The following is a 23,504-nucleotide window of genomic DNA, read 5'->3' on the forward strand; positions in this document are numbered from 1 at the left end:
CACTGTTACACTGGATTTTGCATTACTGCAATGCATGTAAACTACTTTGATGTCAAAACTTACATAACACTGTTGTGAAAAAACACATCAAATTTCTTCAAATAATTTCACGTAATTGACTTTTGTTTGATGTCAGATGGCAATTTCATTTTTGATCATGGTCATTTTGACATCAATGTAGTTTACATGCATGGATTTTATCTATACCAGGGGTGCCCGAACTCGTTCCTGGGGGGTCGGTGACCTAAAGATTTTAGCTCCAACTTGCCTCAAAACATCTGAACATATGTTTCTAGAAAGCCTAGTAAGAGCTTGAATAGCTATCCCAGTTGTGTCTGATTGGGGTTGGAACTACACTTTGCAGGACACCGGCTCTCCTGGACCAAATCTGGGCACCCCTGATCTATACAGATACATATAGATTTGTAGTTTGCAACTGAAGCTTTCAGATGATTATAAAATATTCCATATATTATTATACTTTTTGTCATTATTTTGGTGATCAAAAGGGCATCTATGTCTGTCAAATGGACTTCAAAGTTTGGACATCAAATTGATTATTTTTGTTGGATTCTGGTGTTGTTTTGACACCAAGGTGCACACTGGAAATCATTTGGCAGCACTTATCATGACTTTTACAAATAGTTGTAGCAATCTTCAAGTAATTCTACAAATGACCTAATATACCAACTCTGTGTTCAAGCTCACCTTAATCTCTGGTTTGGCTTCCGGCGGCTCGACCGTCTTCTGCTTGCTCTGAAGCTGTTTTCTCCTTTCCATCCGCATGGCTTTTTTCTGAAAGTCCTCGTTGTGGTTCGTGAGATGGATGCTGAGTTCTGGAAGAGTCAGGAACTTGATTTCACAGTGTGTGCATTGGTAGAGCTCAGTGCCATCTTCTACAGGGCTCGGGACGGTGACGAAATCCCGCTTCAGTTCCTTGTCGTGACAGTCGTTGTAATGCATCACCAGCAGCTCCTCCGCATTAAACGAGAGTTTGAAGCATTTCAGACATTTAAAGGGCAGCCAGTCGACCTCTCCTTCAGGCTCCACCTCATCCTTCACTTCAACTATCTCCACGTTCTCCACTATAGGAGATTCTTCCGCGTCCTTGGGGTAGATCATAGTGAAGTATCGGCCCAGTTTGCTGGCGGCCTGCTTTTTTGGAAAGACTCCTGGGTGGCGCTTTATGTAATGAGAAACTATACTCTTCCTGCTGAAAGCCTGGAAGGAGCAAAGCGAACATTTCCTTCGGTCCACCGCTTGCCGTAACTCCTCGCTCATCCCCGAAGAATCGGCTTCTGACGCCAGGGGCAACATCACTTTATTTGGTTTCTCAGTCACAGTCTTGGACGCTGCCAAGCAATGTGTGTAGTATGCATCAATGTCGTGGCGTTTTTGGTAGTGTGCCGCGAGGCCTTTGCGGATAGGGTTGGTGTAGGAGCAGAGAGCGCATTTAAAGACGTTATTCTTCCCTTCTGGCTGTGCTCGGACATTATTATGCTTAATACGGTAGTGGCGGGCAATGCCCTTCCTGGTGGAGCAGAAGTATTTGCACAGCTGACATTTAAACACTGCATGCTTATCGCTTTTTGCGACTTCGGAAATTGGTACGTTATAGTCACACACCTCCGGAACTTCGGCTTGACTGCTAGTGCTGCATTCGGCCACTAAATCATCCCTTCCAGTCGGCGACTGTATGTTACTTGCTTTAAACATGTCTGCAGCAGGCTGATTATGGTATTTCTCATAGTGTATTTTGAGTTTTTCTAAAGTGCCATGTGTGTAAGGACACATCTTGCAGCGGTATGCGCCGTAGCCTTGCCTCTGGGTTTTAGATCGCTCTTCGTTCTCACTCGACACCTCGTTTACTTGCTCAACATCATCAACAAAGTCTTCAGCGGTGACTTTAATTGATGGATGGCGTTTCTGGTAGTGTGTGAGAACCCCGTGTATTCGGGAGTTCACGTAGGGACAATGTCTGCACTTGTAAACCGAGCTAGGGTTGATGTCCGCTTCCTGAGCAAAGTCAGCAGCTTTCACTTTCATGCCTGGGTGTTTCTTGCCGTAGTGGGTCAGAAGTCCATGAAGACTATTGTACTCAGACAAGCAGACGGTGCACTGGTAAGGGTTGTTTGAGATCGACGAAGTGGCAGACAGAGATAGATTTGGCTGCCGATCTAGAGGTGGCCGATTCATTTCAACTGCAACATCTTCCTGATGGTGACTATTGAACGGACTGGACATCGAAGCATGTGCTTTGGTTTGTTGTGGGAGCTGCTTATCTGGTGCTTTGTTTCCTTTGATAATGTCGATGAGAACAGACTCATCACCTTTGATGGCCCAAGGGTGCACTGCTTGATAATGGTTAGTAATGTCCCAAATGGAGCATGCCTCAAAGGCGCAATCTCTACACTGATAATGCTTTGCTTCAGAATTCCCAGCTTGCCTGCTTGTGGAAGAATCAGGACCAGCCCACAGCTTGCTGGCCATGTACGTGTAGTCCACATTGTGCTCAGGGTGGCGTCTTTGGTAATGCATGAGCAGCCCACTTGGTTCAGCGTGGGAATAGATGCACCACTCACAGTGATAACCAGCCTCCAGCACGCCGTCCTGATAAGCCCAGTGTAAGATAGTCATAGCTGTGGCCTTCACAGTAGGATGATCCTTCTTTAGATGCTTCTTCAAGGCATACACATAAGGAGAAGTGTATGGACAGTGTCTACACTTCAAAGATCGCAAAGACCTGGATTTTTCAGCTTCAGTAGCTACAGTAGAAGTGGACGTAGAACTTCCCGATTGGATCATCTGCGCTCGCTCTCTCTGACTCTGGACCACAGCGGTGTGTCTGCGAACGAGGTCTGCATTGGCCTTCACGTCTCTATGTTTCTTCTGGTAGTGAATCAACACCCCCTTCACAGTGCGGTTCCCGTAGTCGCAGTGCTGACAGAAAAACAGCATTTCTGGTTCCCCCTTGTCGGATGCTCCTTTAGTGTTGGAATTACCAGACCCTTCAATGCCATTGTTGCTAAACTGCTTCAGAAATTGTTTAGGCGGGGCGATTTGTAGCTCATCCATGAGTTTCAGCAGTCCAGGGGTTGGAGGTGCCTGCTTTATGTACTTTGCTGTTACTTTAATCTCCGGATGCCTCTTTTGGTAGTGGACCAGAACGCCCACGACAGAGCGGTTGTTGTAGACACAGTGTTTGCAGTAGTAAACATCCTCATCCAGAGGCACAGGCAGGATGGGGTTTGAAGACTTAGGAGTGCTGGTCAGGCTGTAGGTTGAATTGCTGGCCATCTGTGCTCGCTCGACAGAAATGACCCGCATGGTCTTCTGTATGCGGAAGTATGAGGCCTTTTGCTCGGGATGCTTCTTTTGATAATGGACCAGTACTGAGTGCATGTTGGGACTTGAGAACGAACAGACATCACAGTCATACACCACCACATTGCCCCCCAGGCTTTCTCGAAGTGTTTCAACCTCTGCATTTGCTTCTGGCGTTTTGGAAATGCTTTTGAGAGCAGGGCTGGATGACGATCTGGACCCAGATGAGGTGGAGCTAAAACTCTTTGGGCCAGAATTCAAGATTTCTCTCAGTGTTTGCGACTCAGTCGCACCCTTATGAGGCTGATCGACCATATAGCTTGAGAAGATCATAGCATTGTTGATCTTCACCGAAGGGTGCATCCTTTGATAATGGGGCATCAGGCTACGCACATTTGGACTTGTGTAGGAACAAAAACGACACATATACACAAGATCTGGCTGGTTAAAGTTTAAGACGTTGCTTGCTTCTGGATGATGGGTCATATAGTGCTGGTGCAGATCATTAAAGTTGTTATATTCAATGAAGCACTCGAGACATCGGAAGACTGCGCTCTGATCCTCTGGGTCCAGGATGTATCTGAAGCTAAACTTGATGTACGGGTGCATCCTCTGGTAGTGTGTGCTGACGCTGCGAGCAGACTTGTTTTGGTACTCGCAGTGTTTGCAGTAGAACAGGTTCCCAGGTTCCGCAGTGTATTCAACATTCTCCTGGTGCATTTCTCTGCCATCTTGACTGCTTTGATCTTGAGCATGTTTAGACTCCAAGGAGCCACTGTAACTGTCTTCATCATCAGAAATGGTTAGTTGAACTGGAAGGTTTCTTGAGCTGAGTTTAGACTGCAGGCTTCGCTTTCTTTTCCCAACACCACGTTCTGTTGGAAGACCTCCAGAATTCCTACCATGAAGGTGCTGAGTGTTGAACATGTAGTGCTGGCTTCGAGCATTAGACGAATCTCTGTCTTTGCTTGCTTCTGCATCAATGTGATTGCCATTCTCCTCAACATCATCATCCATCTCCTCGAGGTTGATCACATCTTCATGCTGCTGGCTTTGACTAATCTTGCTCTGGAGATTATTTGCAATTTCATCAATCCTTGTCCGTTTTTTGACGGGAGAGAGATCTAAGGGCAAATCGTTTATGGACTTTCTTGCAGTCTTCCCAATAAGGTGCTTCTTGGTTGAAAATCCAAGAATTGAGGTTTGAGTTTTTTGTACAAAGCTTGTGGAACCACAAGACTCGGATTCAGAATCTTGCTGCTCAGTGGATAAACCCTCTTGGCCAGGGACTTGTGTTCCATCACAGTATGAGTGTTTGTGTTGCTGGTGGACACGTAGACCTTTGAGTGTGATGGTGGAGAAGTTGCACAGTGAGCACCGGTGAGGACCCTGTTGCTCCTCCCCTCCACTGGACTTTTTCCCATTGATTTTGGAGCTGCCGTTTCCTCCATTCACCGGCTCGGAGCATTCGGCTTGACCTTCAGGACTTCCACTAGTCAGGTCCATGGTGTCCCATTCGGAAGACCCACTGTGACATTGCTTGTGCGCGTCAAGTTTCAGTGGGTTGGTGCAAAGAAAGGGGCATGAATCGCATTTATACACCGTGGCTTTGCCAGATAGATGTATGTTTTCTATGTGACGGGAAATACTACGCCGGTGCATGGTCAAAAAGGAGCAGAAAGGGCACTGGAACCGGTTCATGTGTCTTCTGAATGGAACTCCTTTTGTTTCAAGCAAGTCATTATCCTCCTCAGACAGAAGCAGCTTAGCTGAATCCTTAGCCGACTCTGTGTTATTAGCGTCATCCATGTCACAGAGTTCATCATCTGAACTGCTTCTGGAATCATTCAGCACACTGGCATCGAGATCCATGCCAGACCTGGATATGTCTGACATGGCGAAAGTCGATCTCTCTGACAGTATGGAAGATCCTGTGCTGTTAGGTATTTTTGATGTGAGCTGTGAGTACTGAAAACTTGATATCCCTGAACTGGCCTTAAGTGATGCGTTGCCAGATCCTTTAACTGAAGAGGCATTTGCTGAAGAACTTTCATTGCCCGCTATATCATTCAGGTTTAAATTGGAGGTTGGAGTGCTTCTCCTGGACGAAGCGGAGTCTGATTTGCTGGATCCTGCACTTCCATCTTGCACTTTAGGTTGCTGCAAAGACACCATGATCTTCACCATGTTACGGTGTTTCTTCATCATGTGATCAGCTAGCTGCTGCCTTTGTGAAGTCTGAAAGCCACACCATTCACAGTTAAAGCCTCCTTTTGATTGGGGTTTAATCATAGACTCCAGTACATGCCGTTCTACATCCCCTGGTGAATCTTCACTTAGTTCCTCAATTGAGGAGACATCAGAGTCCAAATCCAGAACCTCCGCGTCAGCAGGGGGAGCTGAGAGGCCTGTAGGAGCTTCTTTATGATGCACCTTCTGGTGTTTCAGAATCCGTGCTCTGTGTGGGGATTTATACGTGCAATATTGGCAGGAAAAGACTGTTCCTACTGCATTGTGCATTGAAGAGCTGGCCTGCTTGGGAGTTTTGAGGGATCTTTCATCGCCTGCTTCACCATGAACCTTCCTGGTGTGCTCACTAAGAAGAGAGCTGGATCTGAAGTAGCGCACGCAGAACTTGCACTGAAAAAACGGAGCTGTGGTTTTGTTTGAAGGTTTTGCTGACGGGTTGTGTTTGGCTTGCTTTGAACCGGAGAAGTGCCCAAAGTCTTTGTTAAAGGAGGAGACACCTAAAACATAAACAGACAAAGAAAAATGTTGAGTGCTTCAATTTCACACAAGAATGAAGTGCAACATGACTTTCTTCTGATGTAGTTTCTGTACTTTCAGAGTGTTAAAAATGTGTCCTAACAACAGACGATGCTGCAACATGCAATGAAAGGCATCTTATAATATTATTAACATATTATTATTATTGCAGATACAGATCAGTGCACACTATTTTCCAGACACCCCCCACCCCACCCCACATCTAATTTCAACGTCTTTAAAAGGGGATAAAGCAATATATAGGGTAGTCAAACCATAACCAACCCCCACCCCCCAGTAATTGTAACCCTGACTTTAATAAACATAGTGGTAACCTGTTTCCTCCTTCAGCGGGTCTCTCTCCTGGTTGGTGGAGTCCTCCTCATCCTCAGTTTGGCTCAGTGATGTGGATCTGGAGCGTTTCGGGGTCTCGTCTCCGTCTCCGTCTTGCACCTCTGCGGGCTGCAGGAAGGCAGTGTGGATGTCCCGGATGTGAGCCTTCAGCTCCTCATACGACTCTGCACGAAAATCACAGCCATCGCACTGCAGCCCTTCCATCGCTCAACACTCCCTGGAGAATCAGGGAAACCTGGAGAGAGAGAGAGACCGCTGGATGAGTACAAGTATAAAGTGAATACTAATGTCTAAAGTCTTAATGAAACGTCAGCACAAAATAGAAGTTAAGATTGTTCTTTTTTCCTCTATTGTAACGTACGTCCACTTGAAAAAGATTTGGAAATTAGAAAAAAATGTATCAGATCAAACAGAGCAGAAATGAGACACGCCCTTATAGCCCGCCCTAAACGACTGATTGCACCATACTACAGTACAGATAGCTCCACCCTAAAAGACTGATAAGACCAGCCTACAGGACTGATAGCTCCGCCCTAAAGGTCTAATAGCACCAACCTTCAGGTCTGATAGCTCCACCCCATAGGACTGAGTGCACCGCCCCTAAAGGACTGATAGCTACGCCCCCTAAAGGATTGATATATCTACCCCCTAAAGGACTGATTGTAATGCCCTACAGAACTGATAGTTCCACCCTAAAGATTGATAGCTCCGCCCTCTACAGAAATAATAGCTCCGCCCCCTGAAAGACTGATAGCACCACCCTTCAGGACTGATAGCTTCATCATAAAAGACTGATAGCACCACCCTTCAGGACTGATAGCTCCACTTCATAGGACTGAGTGCACCGCATAGCTCTGCCCATAGCACCTGATAGCTCCGCCCTAAATGACTGATAGCTCCACCCTAAAGATGGATATCTCCGTCCCAAAGGACTGATAGCTCCGCACCCTAAGACTGATAGCACCACCCTACAGGACTGATAGCTTCACCCTACAGGACTGCTAGCTTCACCCTATAGGACTGATTGCAATGCCATAAAAAACTGACTGCTCACCCCTAAAGGACTGATTGCACCACCCTACAGTACTGATAGCTCCGCCCTAAATGTCTGATAACTCCACCTTAAAAGACTGATTCCTCCACCCCTAAAGGATTGATAGCTCCACCCCCTAAAAGACTGATAGTTCTGCCCCCTAAAGGACTGATTGCACCACCCCACATGACTGATAGTTCCTCCTCTAAAGGACTGATAGCCCCGCCCATAAAGAACTAATAGCCCCGCCTTCTGAATGACTGATTGCTCCGCTCAATGAGTAATAGCTTTACCCCTAAATGACTGATAGCTCCTCCCTAAAGGACAGAGCTCCCAAAGGATTGATAGTTCCTAAAGGACTGATAGTTCCTAAAGACCTGATAGTTCCTAAAGACCTGATAGTTCCTAATTGACTGACAACGCCACCATAAGTGAATGATAGCCAAATAAAGTAAATTAAACAACTAAAATGTTCTATAAAAAGCCAACAAAAATCATAATAAACAAAAGTAAATTAATTTAAATAAATAATAAAAAACTACTTAAAATTCAATTTATTCAAATAAATTTAGGCGTCCCCTATAAGAAACAACTGTAGTCCGAACAGTGGGGTCTAGAAAGTGCACTTCGCTATGAAGCATTTCCCGGAAAGACAAAAGCCGTCTGAAATTGGGACACAGCGGAAGAATCTCAGTCTGTATTTCGGTGCAGTGGTCAGTCTGCTTGAGGAACAATAGCTGAGGAGGGATTATGGGCTGATTTGTTCCATTTTTTGATGCGGTGGGGATAAGCCTGGTCTGAAGCACACACACACCCGCGGGCCGGGCCGGTATTTACATCCGCATGTTCATCAGATTGCATCGAGTTCTTCTGAAATAAGATTGAGTGAATCCGCCGAGGGATGAGGAGCGCTCGGAGATGCTGGATTATGGGATGTGTGGCATTATTATATCTGTGACCCGAGAACAGCCGAGAGCAGCCGTGCCAATCAATCAGCTGAAACACAGGACCATTCGCTCCCTGATCAATACTTTTTCATTAATACACACACACACACACGCAGGCACGCACACACAGACAGCTGCCAAAAACTCATGCTCAATCACTGTTGCATTTATTGGGAACATTGCAATATTTCAGAAAACAATAGAAATATTTTGATGAAAATCTGCAGCAGAATTGAATAAGTGAATGAATTAATGAATAACTGACTGAATAATTAATGGAAAATTGAATGAATGTGTAATTAAATGAATAATTAAATTAACAAATGAATAATTGAATGTACAATTGATTGAATAAATGAATTAATCAATAAATTAATGTATAATTGAATGAACAGATAATTGATAATTGAATGTATAATTGAAAAAATGAATGTATAACTGACTGAATGAATAATTAAATAAATGAATGAATGAAAATTGTAGAATTAATAACTGAAGAGATTAATGAAGGACCATATAATTGAATAAACAAATAATTGACCAAATTAATGACCGAATGTATAATTGAATAAATGAATGATTGAATAAATTAATGAATGTATAATTGAATAAATCAATTAACGAATGTATAACACAATAAATAATTGAATAAATTAATGAATGCAAAATTGAATAACCGAAAATTTGAATAAACAAATAATTGAATAAATTAATTAATAAATGTATAATTGAATGAATACATGAATGAATGTATAATTGAATAAACAAATGATTGAGTAAATGAATGTATAATTGAATTAATAAATTAATGAATGTGAACTCAATGAATAATTTAATAAATTAATGAATGCAAAATTGAATGAACAAAAAATGAATAAATTAATGAATGAATGTATAATTGAAAGAATGACTGAATAAATTAATGAATGCGAAATTGAATGAACAAATAATTTAATTATTGAAATTGAATGAATAATTTATTAAATTAATGAATGTATAATTGAACAAATGATTTATTAAATGACCGAATAATTGAATGAACGAATGCTTTAAAAATGGGTACTTTTAAATTCTTTTTCATTAATTCACACTCACACAAACGAATGGACAAATGAATAATTCATTGAATAAATAAATAATTGAATGAATTAATGAATAAACAATTGAATAAGAATGAATGAATGATTAAATAATCGAATGAATAAGAGAAAAAATGAATAAATAATTGAATGAATGAATGATCAAATTAATGACTTTATAAATTCACAATTAAACAATTGACTGAATGAATGAATAATTGACTGAATAAATAAATTACTAAAAGACAGAATGAATGAATGAATGAATGAATGCTTTAAATATTGGTATCTCTTTAAAATATTTTAGAAAAGGGCTCCAGACTTTCTAAAGCTATTCTGGTAAATTCAAATCGTATATTCTTATTATATAAATACAGTTCACAGTACACCCCTTTTTGAAAATCAATATATTTTTATCAATTTATCAATGGCATATAGGCAATATATTGTGGTGCATTTAAACAGAACCGCTTTATTAAACAGATAAATGAATTAAATTAGAAGTTTGGTCACCGAACATCTTTAGGAATAGAAAGAGAATACATTTAAACTTATATAAAAAATAAAATAACTACTAAATTTAAACTAAATCGTCTGTTTAATGTTGTGTCTTGATATTTCCTTTCTATTACAATTGTAATTAATATTTTTCCCCTGACATGTTTGTGTGTAGTGTGTGATCTTCAGTTTTTGACTGTGAAGCATCCTGTAGAGAATATTAATGTAAAAGGGAGATGTGTGATGGGTCAACTCGTATATAATAAACCTGGCGCAGTGCCAAGTCTCATATCTTCCTCCTTTCTCTCTATATAAAAGCAGCTTTTCATGCTCTGAGTGTGAACCTGCTTTTCTTTCCTCGATTTATTCTCCATCTGATCTGTGTGGCAAGGACAGAAATGTGAGTGATTATAGCAGCAGATCTGACAGAAATCAACAGCACAGATGCTTCATTCATCAGGACTCACAGGTTCTGTGGCTGATTTCTGCAAAAGGTGAGAGTCAAGGCCAGTGTTTATGTGTTTAGAGCAGAGCGACACATTACTGAAAACCTTGAGGAGTGTAAAACACACACAGAACACACTGCGCTGTGCACGACACTGCTCCACTGGTGTTTCAAACTAAATCAGTCAGTTTACCAGTAAAGGAGACTCAAACACTGCCAAGAGGAAGATTTGCGATTGTTTTTAAAACTCAAAGTGACTGATGCAGCATGATCATACAATATGAACATGCTAGAAATGCAATGCCTTCAAATGTTTTCACTTCCCATTTCTGGGATTAATATCAGTAGCCATGTTTCCATCCAGCTGTTCTTATGTGCATTTCTGAAATATCATATCCAAAAATGCTTGATGGAGACACCAACATGTGCATCAATTCTCAAAACTGGCTGCACATACATCTGATGTGCAGAGCTGAGTGGAATAAACACCATACCTGATAAGAAAACAAGATGCAAACACTTTCACTGAAGAAACCCCAGCATGTGCATCAGTAAAGTCATGTGATTGGAACAGATCATGTGATGATAAAAATGTGGAAAAACAATACTCCTGAGCCTTCTGTGCATGGTCCAATCAAATCCTGGTTGCTTCACACCAACCATTATTTTAGTGTGAATCACTCAGAACACCTCAGCAACCACCTAGCAACAACTCCAAACACTTCAGCAACTACCTAGCAACCACTCAGAACACCCTAGCAACTGCCTAAAAATCACGCAGAACACTCTAGCAACCATCAAAACTGTGGCGAGCACCCTAGCAACAACCTGCCAACTGTCTAGCAACCGCTCAAACCACCGAAGTCACCTCTCAAAACATTGTAGCAACCACTCAGAACACCCTAGCAACTGCCTAGAATCCACTCAGAACAGCCTAGCAACTACCCACATCCTAGCAACAACTTCACAACTACTAACAACCTCTCACAACACTTTACCAACTGCCTACCAACCACTCAAACCACCTCTCAACAGATCTTAGCAACTACTCAGAAGACTGTAGAAACTGCCTAGAAACCACTTAGAACACCTTAGCAACCAACTAAACCCTGGCAAACACCTAACAACAACTTAGCAACCTCTCAGAACACCTTAGGAACCACCCTCCAACCACTCAAACCACCCAAGTCACCTCTCAAAACATCTTAGCAACCATTCAGAACACCCTAGAAAATACCTAGACCCAACAGAACAGCCCAACAACCCCCTTAACACCCATCAACAACTTATTAACCATCTAGCAACCTCTCAAAACACCTTAGCAACTGCTCTCCAAGGACTCAAACCACCCAAGTCACAGCTCAAGACTTCTTAGAAATTGTTTAGAACACCCTAGCAACTGCCTAGAAATCACTCATAACACCCTAGCAACCTCATACAATCTGGCAAACACCTAACAACAATTAAGCAACCATTCAGAACACCATAGGAACTGCCCTCCAATCACTTAAACCACCCAAGACACCTCTAAAAACATATTAGCAACCACTCAGAACAACCTAGCAACTGCATAGAAACCACACAGAACACCCTAGCAACCACCTACAATCTGGCAAAAACCTAACAACAACTTAGCAAACATCTAACAACCTTTCATAACACCTTAGGAACCGCCCTCTAACCACTCAAACCACCCAAGGCACCTCTCAAGATTTAGAAATCTCTCAGAACACCCTAGCAACTACCTAGAAACCACTCAGAACATCCTAGCAACTACCTACAATGTGGCAAACAACTTACAACTTAGAAACCATCTAGCAACCTCTCAAAATATCTTAGAAACCACCCAAGCCACCTCTTAGAACACCCTAGCAACTGCCTAGAAACCACTCAGGACACCCTAGCAACCCCCAACACCCAGGCACACACCTAAAAACAACTTAGCAACCATTTAGCAACCTCCCAAAACACCTTAGGAACTGCCCTCCAACCACCTCTCAAGACTTCTTAAATTGTTTAGAAGACCCTAGCATCTGCCTAGAAATCACCCAGAACCCCTAGCAACCACCTACACCCTGAAAAACACCTAACAACCATCTAGCAATCTCTCAGAACACCTTAGGAACCACCCACCATCCACTTAAATCACCCAAGTCACCTCTCAAAACATCTTAGCAACCACTCAGAACCCCCTGGGAAATACCCAGAAACCTCTCAGAATACCCTAGCAACCACCTAAACCCTGGCAACCATTCAAACCACCCAAATCCCCTCTCAAAACATCTTAGCAACCACTCAGAACTCCCTGGGAAATACCCAGAAACCTCTCAGAATACCCTAGCAACCACCTAAACCCTGGCAACCATTCAAACCACCCAAATCCCCTCTCAAAACATCTTAGCAACCACTCAGAACACCATAAGAAATCCCTAGAAATACCCAAGCAACCACTTAAACCCTGGCAAACACCTAACAACTTAGCAACCTTTAAGATGACCTTAGCAACCATCTAGCAACCATTGAAACGACCCTAATCACCTCTCAGAACACCGTAGTAACTACTCTGAAGAACTTGGCAACACCCAAATAAATATATTGGCTATGTACACAGAGACATGGATACAAATACTGATCTTCAAAGTGCAGTGTACTGATTTAAGCAGAGCACTGTACATTGAGTAGTAGACTTTTACTCTAATTACACTACATTTATTGGCAAGCAATGGTGCTTTTACTTGAGTATATTCTTCAGTACTCTCTCAACCACAGACGATGCATAAATGTTTAACCAAAATCACCAAATATGCTCAAGCTGTATTCATCCTGACGCTACACTGATCTCACGGCAGCAGAGAAAAACAGGTTTGATGGCTGAACGGCAGGAATTTCTGCTAGATGAGAAGGAAATGAAGACACCGGAGCTCTCTCACACCTCTGCTTATCACCTGTGGCCTGAAAGTGTAAAATCAGACACCGGTTTCAGGCCTCCTGCTGAACAACACCGCCAGTGTCCCAGGGCAGATCCTCCATTGTGTCTGGAGCTCCAGTTTCAGCTGCGCCCGGATCTGATCCTGCTTTTCTGAGCAACTCTAACACAAATACAATCATCTGGATCATCCTGAGAGAACTGGGAACCTTCGATAAGGCTTATGAAGTTATGAACAGAAAACTACTAGAATGATGGCATAAATCTTTAAAAAGAACTTCCTAAAACACTTTGGTTGGACATTCAATTAAGCTGACTTTAAAAAATGCCTTTCCTACTCAGAGATTTGTCTTGTTTCTAGTCCAAATATCTAAAAATTCTTAAATCATGAAGCATTTTCTAGGCAAGCAAAAATAATGTGTTGTATTGAGAGTCAACGTTTTCCTTAAAACAAAATAATCAGCGAATGGGGAAACTAAAAACTTGTATTTAAAAGCAAAACAACATTACTTTGCTTGTTTTAAATAAATAAAAATCACTTCATTTTTAGATATTTGGACTAGAAACAAGACAAAAACTCTTAATTGTTAGTGTTTTCAAGGGCACATTCAAAAGCCATGTCAGCAACATCTTCAAATGGAGTCTTCCCTTAATAATTGTATAACCACAATAACAATCATTTAACATTGAGAACATTACAAAACAACGCCTAAAGAAAAACCTGGCAAATGTTTTCATTTAGAGAGATGTGCAGTATGTACAGTGGTCTGCTAAAGGCTAGATGCTACACAAAAACATTTCACTTTTGAGCCATCAATGTTGAAACCTCACCAAGACAAACAAACAACAAGGAAACTTTCTCAAAAATGGTGCAAATGTGCATCTTAAGCCAAAGTAAAGTGTGCTCACCTACTTACTTACACTTATTTAGTTGATGAGGGTAAACTGAAAAATAACAGTTTAAAGAGTTATTATATGAAATCTCTCACAGGTTGGATGTTTTAAGCATTTTGGGGAATTTTCCCACTAAAAAAACCAAAGCAAGCTTGCCGAATAAAAACTTTTTTTCCAAAACAAACGCAGCAACAACAACAACAAAGCACATTTGGTAGACGACTTCACCCAAATGATGCACAGTGGTTGGTAAAGACAAGATGCTTCATGAATCCCTTATTCTAAACTGAACAAACTACCTGCAAACTTTCTCAGAAATGGTGCAAAGGTGGATCTTTGGTCGAAGTAAAGTGTGGTCACACCAAGAGCTGATTTTATCTAGTTAGTAAGGGTAAACTGAAAAATAATCATTTAAAGCATTATATTCCCGCTATCGGGTACTACATAAAACTGCTCACAGGACTTCACAGGTCGGTTATTTCAAGTGTTTTGGATTATTTTCTAGCAAATTTGTCAAACATGTTTGCCTTACAAACCTCATCTAAAAAAATAACCTTTTTTCTAAAACATTTTAGCTGAACTATTCTTTCTCCTTTGTCTCAAAGTGTTCAGAGCACATTCTAAAGTCATTTTCCGAAACGTCACCAAAATTAACCTTAATATTTTCATAACCATGATAAAAGCATTCTTAAAAGAACAGAATTTTCAGAAGTAAAGCTTTCAGAATATGACAGCAACAAGTTTTGTGTTAGCTGGTGATTAGACCTTTGACCCATCAATGTTGAAACTTCTCCAAGATGAACAAACTACGAGGAAACTTTCTCAAAAATGGTGCAAAGGTGGAACTTGGGCCACAGTACAGTGTGGTCACAACAGATGATGATTTCATTTAGTTGATAAGGGTAAGCTGAAAAATAATTGCTTATTACAAGCGTTATTATATAAAACCTCTTACAGGTTGGTTGTATTAAGCATTTTGGAGAATTTTCCTACTGAAAAACCAAGGCAAGCTTGCCGAATAAAAACTTTTTTGCCAAAACAACAATAACAACAAAGCTCATTTGGTAGACGACCTCACCTTAAGTGATGCACAGTATGTACAGTGGTTTGCTAAAGACTAGATGCTTCATGAATCACTTATTCAAAAATGCTTTTACATTTGAGCCATCAGTGTAGAACCTTCTCTAAGAAACTCTCAAAAATGGTGCAGAGGTGGATCTTTAGCCACCGTACAGTGTGGTCACAGCAGGAGATGATTTTATTTACTTAAAAAGAGTAAACTGAAACATAATTGCTTAAAGCATTTTTCCCTGATATTCTTGCAATAGAGCACTACCTAAAACTTCTCACAGGACCTCACAGGTCGTTTTTTCCAAGCATTATGTAGAACTTTCTAGCAAGTTTGTTATACATGTTTGCATTACAATCCTCATCTTAAAAATAGCCTTTTTCCTAAACATTTTAGCTCAACTGAAAATATCACAACGTGTTCTAAGCACATTCTAAAGTCACATTCCGGAACGTTACTAAAATCATAAAATGGAATCTTCTCTTAATATTTTCATAACCATGATAAAAATATTCTTAAAAAAACAGAAGATTCAGAAGTAAAGCTTTCAGAACATGACAGCAGCTGGGGATTAGACTTTTGAGCCATCAAGGTAGAAACTTCTCCAAGATCAACAAACTACAAGGAAACTTTCTCAAAAATGGTGCAAAGGTGGATCTTGGGCCACAGTACAGTGTGGTCACACCAAAAGCTGAATTTAGTAAGTTAACAAGAGTAAACTGAAAAATAATTGCTTAAAGCATTATTATTTATTTCATATTCTCACTATAGTCCACTACATAAAACTTTGGTCAATTGTTCAAAACATTTTGGATTTTTTCTAGCAAGTTTATCAAACATGTTAGCATAACAATCCTCATATTTTTCCAAAAAACATTTTAGCTTAACTTATAATTTTTTTACTTTCTAAATGTCACAACATGTTCAAAGCACAATCTAAAGTCATGTTTCCAAATGTCACCAAAAACCGGAAACTTCCCTTAATATTTTCATAATCATGATAAAAACATTGCTAAAACAACAGAACTTTCAGCATGCTTTGAGTTAGCTGGTGATTAGACCTTTGACCCATCAATGTTGAAACTTCTCCAAGATGAACAAACTACAAGGAAACTTTCTCAAAAATGGTGCAAAGGTGGATCTTGGGCCACAGTACAGTGTGGTCACACCAAAAGCAGATGTTAGTAAATTAACAAGAGTAAACTGGAAAAATAATTGCTTAAAGCATTATTATTTATTTCATATTCTCACTGCAGTCCACTACATAAAACTTTGGTCAATTGGATTTTTTTCTAGCAAGATTCAAGAGTTCACACTTAGTTGATGATTGATATAAGCAAGTTTGGCATGCTGTCCCGGGAGAGAGCCCAGAGCTCAAAAGGTCCTTGAGCCCTGAGCTCCCTCCCGTTTGCAGGGCGAGAGGGGAGCCTTGACCTCAGGTAGATCTGGACAACTCCCCCTTGATAAAAACTGATGACTAAAAATTGCATGCTATGAAAAGATGTGCTGCAGGGTGAGAGATTAACTGTAGTGCAAAATTTAGATTGATCAATTCACTTGTTGTGCATGTTTTTGGACCCGGGGAAAACCCACGCGAGCACGGGAAGAACATGCAAACCATGCACAGAAACGACCACCAGCCTGTTAAAGGACTAGAACTGGTGACGTTCTTGCTGTGAGGCAACAGTGCTAATCACTGGGCCACCGTGCCGCCCTATCGAGGGATAGGTGAAGAGGTGGAAGGGGGGATTCTTCAAATCGAAGATGACTGCAGTGAAAAACCCTGGCTCTTTATAGTGGGTTTGGACTGGCCTGATTGGTGGATCATGTATGCTAATGCAGAACCAGCATTCAATGATAATCACGTGCTCCTCTCGAAATTAGTTTATGAATAAACTTCACTTATCAAGCATGTTAGCATAACAATCTTCATCTTTTTCCTGAAAACATTTAAGCTTAACTTTTCTTTTTCTTTTTAAATGTCACATGTTCAGAGCACATTCAAACGTCACGTTTCCAAACATCACCAAAATACAGAATCTTCCCTTAATATTTTCAGAACCATGATCCAAACATGAGAACATTTGAAAAGAACAGAACATTCAGAAATAAAGCTTTCAGAACTTGACAGTAGCATGTCTGTGACAGCAACTTGGGATGCGTGCAAATATAAAAGCAGCACTCCTGAAACCACGCAAATCGCCTGCAGTAGCGCATGGGTCTGAGCGGCAGGTCCTTTAGTGGCCGGCTGGACTAATGGCTGAAATCTGTGAGTGTTTGATGTGCTCTGGCAGCCAGCGAGTGCCACAGATCCTCTGAGCTTCAAGGGCAGCCATTTTAAGAGCAGCAGCAGCAGCAGCGTGTGCCGAGGTGTTCAGGCAGAGCGTAACATGGACTCGCAGATCTGATCCTCTCGCTGCCACTGGAGAGCAGCTGACAGAAATCTATCTAGCAGATGTAATGCACCCAAAACCTTCAGCCTGCACCGCTCAGCACAACCACAGGAGGGAAAAAGGAAACCTCCTCTGCATGCCAGTCTGAGCTCAGCTCCTCGTGTTTAACATCTTGGAGTTTCAGAAAACACATCAGATTTTTGTACATCCAGCAGAAGCTTTCAGTCAGTGCCGTTTACTGTAGGTGTGGGACAGGAGCATGTGCTGAGGCTGGACTGGTTGGTTATTGATAAGAATGCTTGATTTAAAGGTTTGTTTTAGATCTTTGGCTTAATGATGAAACTTCTCTAAAATGGACAAACTCTCCACAAACTTTCTTAATATTTGCATGAACACATTTTAAAATAGCAGGGCGATCAGATTAAAAGGTTCTTGATAGATTAAAAACACATATCACATGTTTGACATGCAGCAGGAGCTTTCATCTAACGTCATTTACAGTAGGTGTGGGGCTGGAGCATGTGCTGAAGAGGCTGGAATGGCTGATTCTCCACCAAAATGCTTCTTTTAAAAGTTGTTTTTGTTTCACATCTTTGGCTTGTGATTGCCATCAATGTTGAAACTTCTCCAAGATTGACAAACTGACCTCAAACTTTCCTAACATTTGCAAAAACGTGATAAAAACATTGGAACATTTCAAAAACATCCAGATGTATTGATCCCCATTTTAGATCTAGCACAGGGGTCACCAATGTCCTGGAGGTCCGGGGCCCTGCAGAGTTTAGCTCCAACTTGCCTCAACACACCTGTTACGATAACCAGCGATCGTTCGTCATAGATCACTGGTTCTCCCACACAACAAACCATGGACTACACTTCCGCCTTCTCCTGGACTACATATTCATACATGCTCTCCGGTCACACTCACACATGCTCACTCATCTAGACTGATTACATTCTCACCACCTGAGCCTTGTCAGAGACTGATTGCACTCACTACTTAAGCCACTCATTCACCCATCCAGTTTGCCGAGTCTTGTTTATCTGTTGATGACACTACAACGCGTCCTCCTAGTCTTGTTTTCCCGTGTCTCGATCTTAGCCTTGTTTATCCTTGTTCTCATATATAGCCGCCTGCCTTACGACCTATTGCCTGTATATTGATTACGATTCTGGATTTGCCTGCACGTACCTGTTTACACCTGATTTGACCATTGCTTGCCTGACGCTGAATAAACCTGCATGTTGGATCTTACCTCCAGTTGTTTGTGTCATCCCCGGTCGTCACAAGACCTGCCTGGGTGTTTCAAGTATACCTAGTAGGAGCTTGATTAACTTGTTCAGGTGTGTTTGATTAGAGTTGGAGCTAAAATCTGCAGGACACCGACCCTCCGGGAACAAGTTCGGTGATGCCTGATCTAGCAGAAGCTTTCACCCAAAAATATTTACAGTGTGCTGCGCTGAAGATGCTGGAATGGTTCATTCTTGATCAACATTACCATTTTAAAATAGTTTTTAAAATATTCTTGGCTTGTAAGTGTCAACTATGTTGGAACTCTCCAAGATGGACAAATTGCCCCCAAACTTTCTCAAAAATGGTGCAAATGTGCATCTATGGACAAAGTAAAGTGTGGTAAAAACCAAAAGCTGATTTTATTGAGTGAACAAGAGTAAACTGAAAAAAATATTGCTTAAAGCATCATTTGTTTTACTTTCACTATATATTTTTTAGAGAATATATATATATTTTTTAGAGAATATATATATATATATTTATATATATATATATATATATATATATATATATATATATATATATATATATATATATATATATATATATATATATATATATCATGGTTTCCGCTACATTCATTCTTCCATGGCGGGGCGCCACGCTAAAATTGATCCCGCCACGGCTACATTACAGCTTCTCATTCAAAACATTTTATTTCTTTAATAGCGGGTGATAATCGCACCAAAACGTATTAAAGGGTAAGTGAATTATAACAGCGTGAACTTTTCTGTAACCGTAGTAGTGCTGTGCGTCATTTGTTTACCCTTTTAGGTTACGAGCTGACTGATTGGCTGACTGACTGACTGACAGGTGTGTGATGCTTGAGGCCAGCAAACACGACCGTTTCACTTTACTTCAGGATGCATTATTGCTACTCTGTACGTCTATTAGAGAAATTCATAAATACTCCTAGCAAATCTAATAAATGCCGGAGATATACTCGTTACATAAACGCACTAAATCGCACTTCAGCATCGTTTGTTTGAGAGCGCACAAGAAGATCTGCGTGCTCTTGAAGCGGCTAATATTTGAGGTGGTGTGCAAGAAGTTTTGTGCACGAGCAGAGGAAATCGGCACGCAAGCAAAGAGATTCATATGCTTGTACATGTAGGTTGTTACATAAATGCGATCTCGACTTCTAATACTGTGCTCACGACATTTGTCATTGAAATAACGCCACAGGTATTTGGTAGATTTGTGTAAAAAAAAAGGCCTGCCACCACAGCTGGAAAAATTCCTAGAGTAAACACTGTATATATATATATATATATATATATATATATATATATATATATATAAACATACATACATACATACATGCATGCATGCATGCATATATATATATATATATATATATATATATATATATATATATATATATATATATATATATATATATACACACACACATGTATATATATATATTCACAGGTCTGTTGTTCTAAGCCTCTACTTGCACACTACATCTAGCTTGCCAAATAAAAACTTTTTTGCCAAAAGAACAACAACAAAAACAACCACAACATTCCACATTTGGTGGAGGTTTTCACACAAATTGATGTACATTATGTACAGTGGTCTGCTGACGGCTAGATGTTTTATGGAATGCATCTTAAAAGTTTACACATTTGAGTCAATGTAGAAACTTCTCCAAGATGAACAAACTACGAGGAAACTTTCTCAAAAATGGTGCAAAGGTGGATCTTTGGCCAAGTACAGAGTGGTCTCACAACAGATGATGATTTTACTTAGTCAACAAGAGTAAACTAAATTATTACGTTATTCTGACACCATTCTCACTATAGAGCAAGATGAAGAGAATAGGAGGAGCTGCAGATTAAGGCCCTGTTTACACTTATACGTTTATTTGTAAAAAGATCCACATCCACACTGGCGTTTCACTTAGCGTTTTTGAACACTTTTCAGTGGTGTAGTGTGGAAGGAGAGTTGAAGAGCTGTGGCTGAAGGGGAGGAGCTGATGACAAAGGGGAGGGGCTACAGAAGAAATGAGGAGCTTTGATGAAGGGGAGGAGCTGATGACAAAGGGGAGGGGCTACAGAAGAAATGAGGAGCTTTGATGAAGGGGAGGAGCTGATGACAAAGGGGAGGGGCTACAGAAGAAATGAGGAGCTTTGATGAAGGGGAGGAGCTGATGACAAAGGGGAGGGGCTACAGAAGAAATGAGGAGCTTTTGATGAAGGGGAGGAGCTGATGACAAAGGGGAGGGGCTACAGAATGAGGTGCTTTTGATGAAGGGGAGGAGCTGATGACAAAGGGGAGGGGCTACAGAAGAAATGAGGAGCTTTTGATGAAGGGGAGGAGCTGATGACAAAGGGGAGGGGCTACAGAATGAGGAGCTTTTGATGAAGGGGAGGAGCTGATGACAAAGGGGAGGGACAACAGAAGAAATGAGGAGCTTTTGATGAAGGGGAGGAGCTGATGACAAAGGGGAGGGGCAACAGAAGAAATGAGGAGCTTTTGATGAAGGGGAGGAGCTGATGACAAAAGGGAGGGGCTACAGAAGAAATGAGGAGCTTTTGATGAAAGGGAGGAGCTGATGATAAAGGGGAGGGGCAACAGAATGAGAAGCTTTTGATGAAGGGGAGGAGCTGATGACAAAGGGGAGGGGCAACAGAAGAAATGAGGAGCTTTTGATGAATGGGAGGAGCTGATGATAAAGGGGAGGGGCAACAGAATGAGAAGCTTTTGATGAAGGGGAGGAGCTGATGACAAAGGGGAGGGGCTACAGAAGAAATGAGGAGCTTTTGATGAAGGAGAGGAGCTGATGACAAAGGGGAGGGGCTACAGAAGAAATGAGGAGCTTTTGATGAAGGGGAGGAGCTGATGATAAAAAAGATGCTCTACAGATTAATGGGAGGGGCGATCGACTGCTAAATTTGTATTACTTTATTTTGATTGTGCAAAATCCAATGGAGGTGATTCCATCATCAGGACAGGTGCTATTTGTTGGTCTGGTCATTTATTTCAGTCATTAGGTAACCGTTAAACACCAATTTGGAAATGGTTTGAAATTCCATTTATATAAAAAAAATTAGTGTTTCATTTGTGACGCCACTAAACTCAAACACTTCAGGGTTGAGAGATTATAGTGTATAAATGTAAATGTGAACAGCATATATTGTATTATTTGTTTTACAACCCAAAAAAAAACAAGTCATGATAACATGTTCTTCCATTATAAGTGCATCTGACCCTGTTTAACCACTAACTGGCAGACTCAAGCAGTTCAGCAGGACTGACTCAAGAGTCTCTCACAAGCTGAAAACAGGCTTTGAGGAACTAAAGCTTCACACAAAGAGCTCTAAAAATGTGAAGCATGCCTGAACTTCCCTCTTTCAGAGCTCAGAAACATCTGCAGCCTTGAGGAAAGAACGAGGAAGACGAGCAAAGGGGAGAGATAGGAAAAAAACAACAGCAGCACCTGGACACCTGCAAGACTTTTCCGTGTCCGTGGCCCGTTCTGCAGATTCCAAAGTCTACAGACGTTTGTTAATCTCCAACCGGCTGATCGACCGGCTGTAAAAGAGCTGAACAAGCCAACACGAGCGGTTTGATCCTCAACCACAGGAATATTCCCACTCTGATTGACCACACACACATCTGAGCTGCTCTCATCAATGCGGTGATTAACAAATGAACAACCGATCACACATGATACAACCCCACAGCCAAAACCTAGTCATATTTACCCTGATTACATGAACAGAGTTTAACGCTTTTAAAATGTGCACACTAATTTCGGCTTGCTAAAAGTTCTGCCAAAAAATAATAAGATTGACCTCAGAGTGATGTACTGTGGTCTGCTTAAGAGTAGATGCTTCACAAATACTGTACGCCTATTCTGAAATGCTTTTTGAAACTTTACACTTTTTGGATCCATGAACGTTAAAACTTCTCCAAGATGAACAAACTCCCTTCAAACCTTCTCAAAAATGGTGCAAAGATGTATCTATGGTCAAAGTAAAGTGTGGTCACACCAGATGAGGAATGTATTTAGTTAACAAGACTAAACTGAAAGAGTTTTACAGATGAAGACGCTCACGAATAATGTGAATTCTCAAATACACATTCTTAAAGGGACAGTTCACCCAATAAAGGAAATTTGCTTTGCCATTTACTCACTCTCCAATGCAGTGGTGGAAATAGTACTGAAAAATCATACTCAGATAAAATCACCATTACTTGCCTAAAAATGTAGAGCAGTAGAGTAAAAGTGTCTGCTGTAAATATTACTCAAAGCATGAGTAAAAAGACCTTTCAAAAGGACTCAAAAGTAGTGAGTATTACGCTGTGAAAAGCTGATGTGTTTACATCTAATTTGTACATGTGTGTAAACGTAACATTCTGTAGTGCATTTAGTTATTGTCCAGCAGACACACAACATCATAAGACCTTAATATTAGGTTAGATTTAAGTTTAAGTGACCAGAAATCAACGCCAGCGTCTGAAGACAATGTT

At 40.9% G+C, this 23,504-nt stretch overlaps 1 protein-coding gene and 1 long non-coding RNA gene across 7 annotated transcripts in view; both read right to left on the minus strand.

Annotated features, from left to right (window-relative positions):
* Nucleotides 1-23,504, minus strand: part of znf462 (zinc finger protein 462) — an 81,707-nt gene that overhangs the window by 25,913 nt on the left and 32,290 nt on the right. For all 6 annotated transcript variants that reach the window (XM_087300449.1, XM_087300446.1, XM_087300447.1 and 3 more), the window contains exons 2-3: nt 6,426-6,679; nt 709-6,071 (exon numbers count right to left, since the gene is read on the minus strand). In XM_087300449.1, the coding sequence (XP_087156575.1) occupies nt 709-6,071; nt 6,426-6,648 (5,586 nt within the window). In that variant the 5' untranslated portion in view covers nt 6,649-6,679. The remainder of the gene's footprint in view (nt 1-708; nt 6,072-6,425; nt 6,680-23,504) is intronic.
* LOC147838672 (uncharacterized) overlaps nt 1-23,504 on the minus strand; it is a 49,652-nt gene that overhangs the window by 25,913 nt on the left and 235 nt on the right. The gene's annotated exons all lie outside the window — the stretch shown is intronic.

This window comes from Danio rerio, chromosome 21 (assembly GCF_052040795.2).
Source record: "Danio rerio strain M-AB ecotype USA chromosome 21, GRCz13ab, whole genome shotgun sequence".
Classification (NCBI taxonomy): Eukaryota; Metazoa; Chordata; class Actinopteri; order Cypriniformes; family Danionidae; genus Danio; species Danio rerio.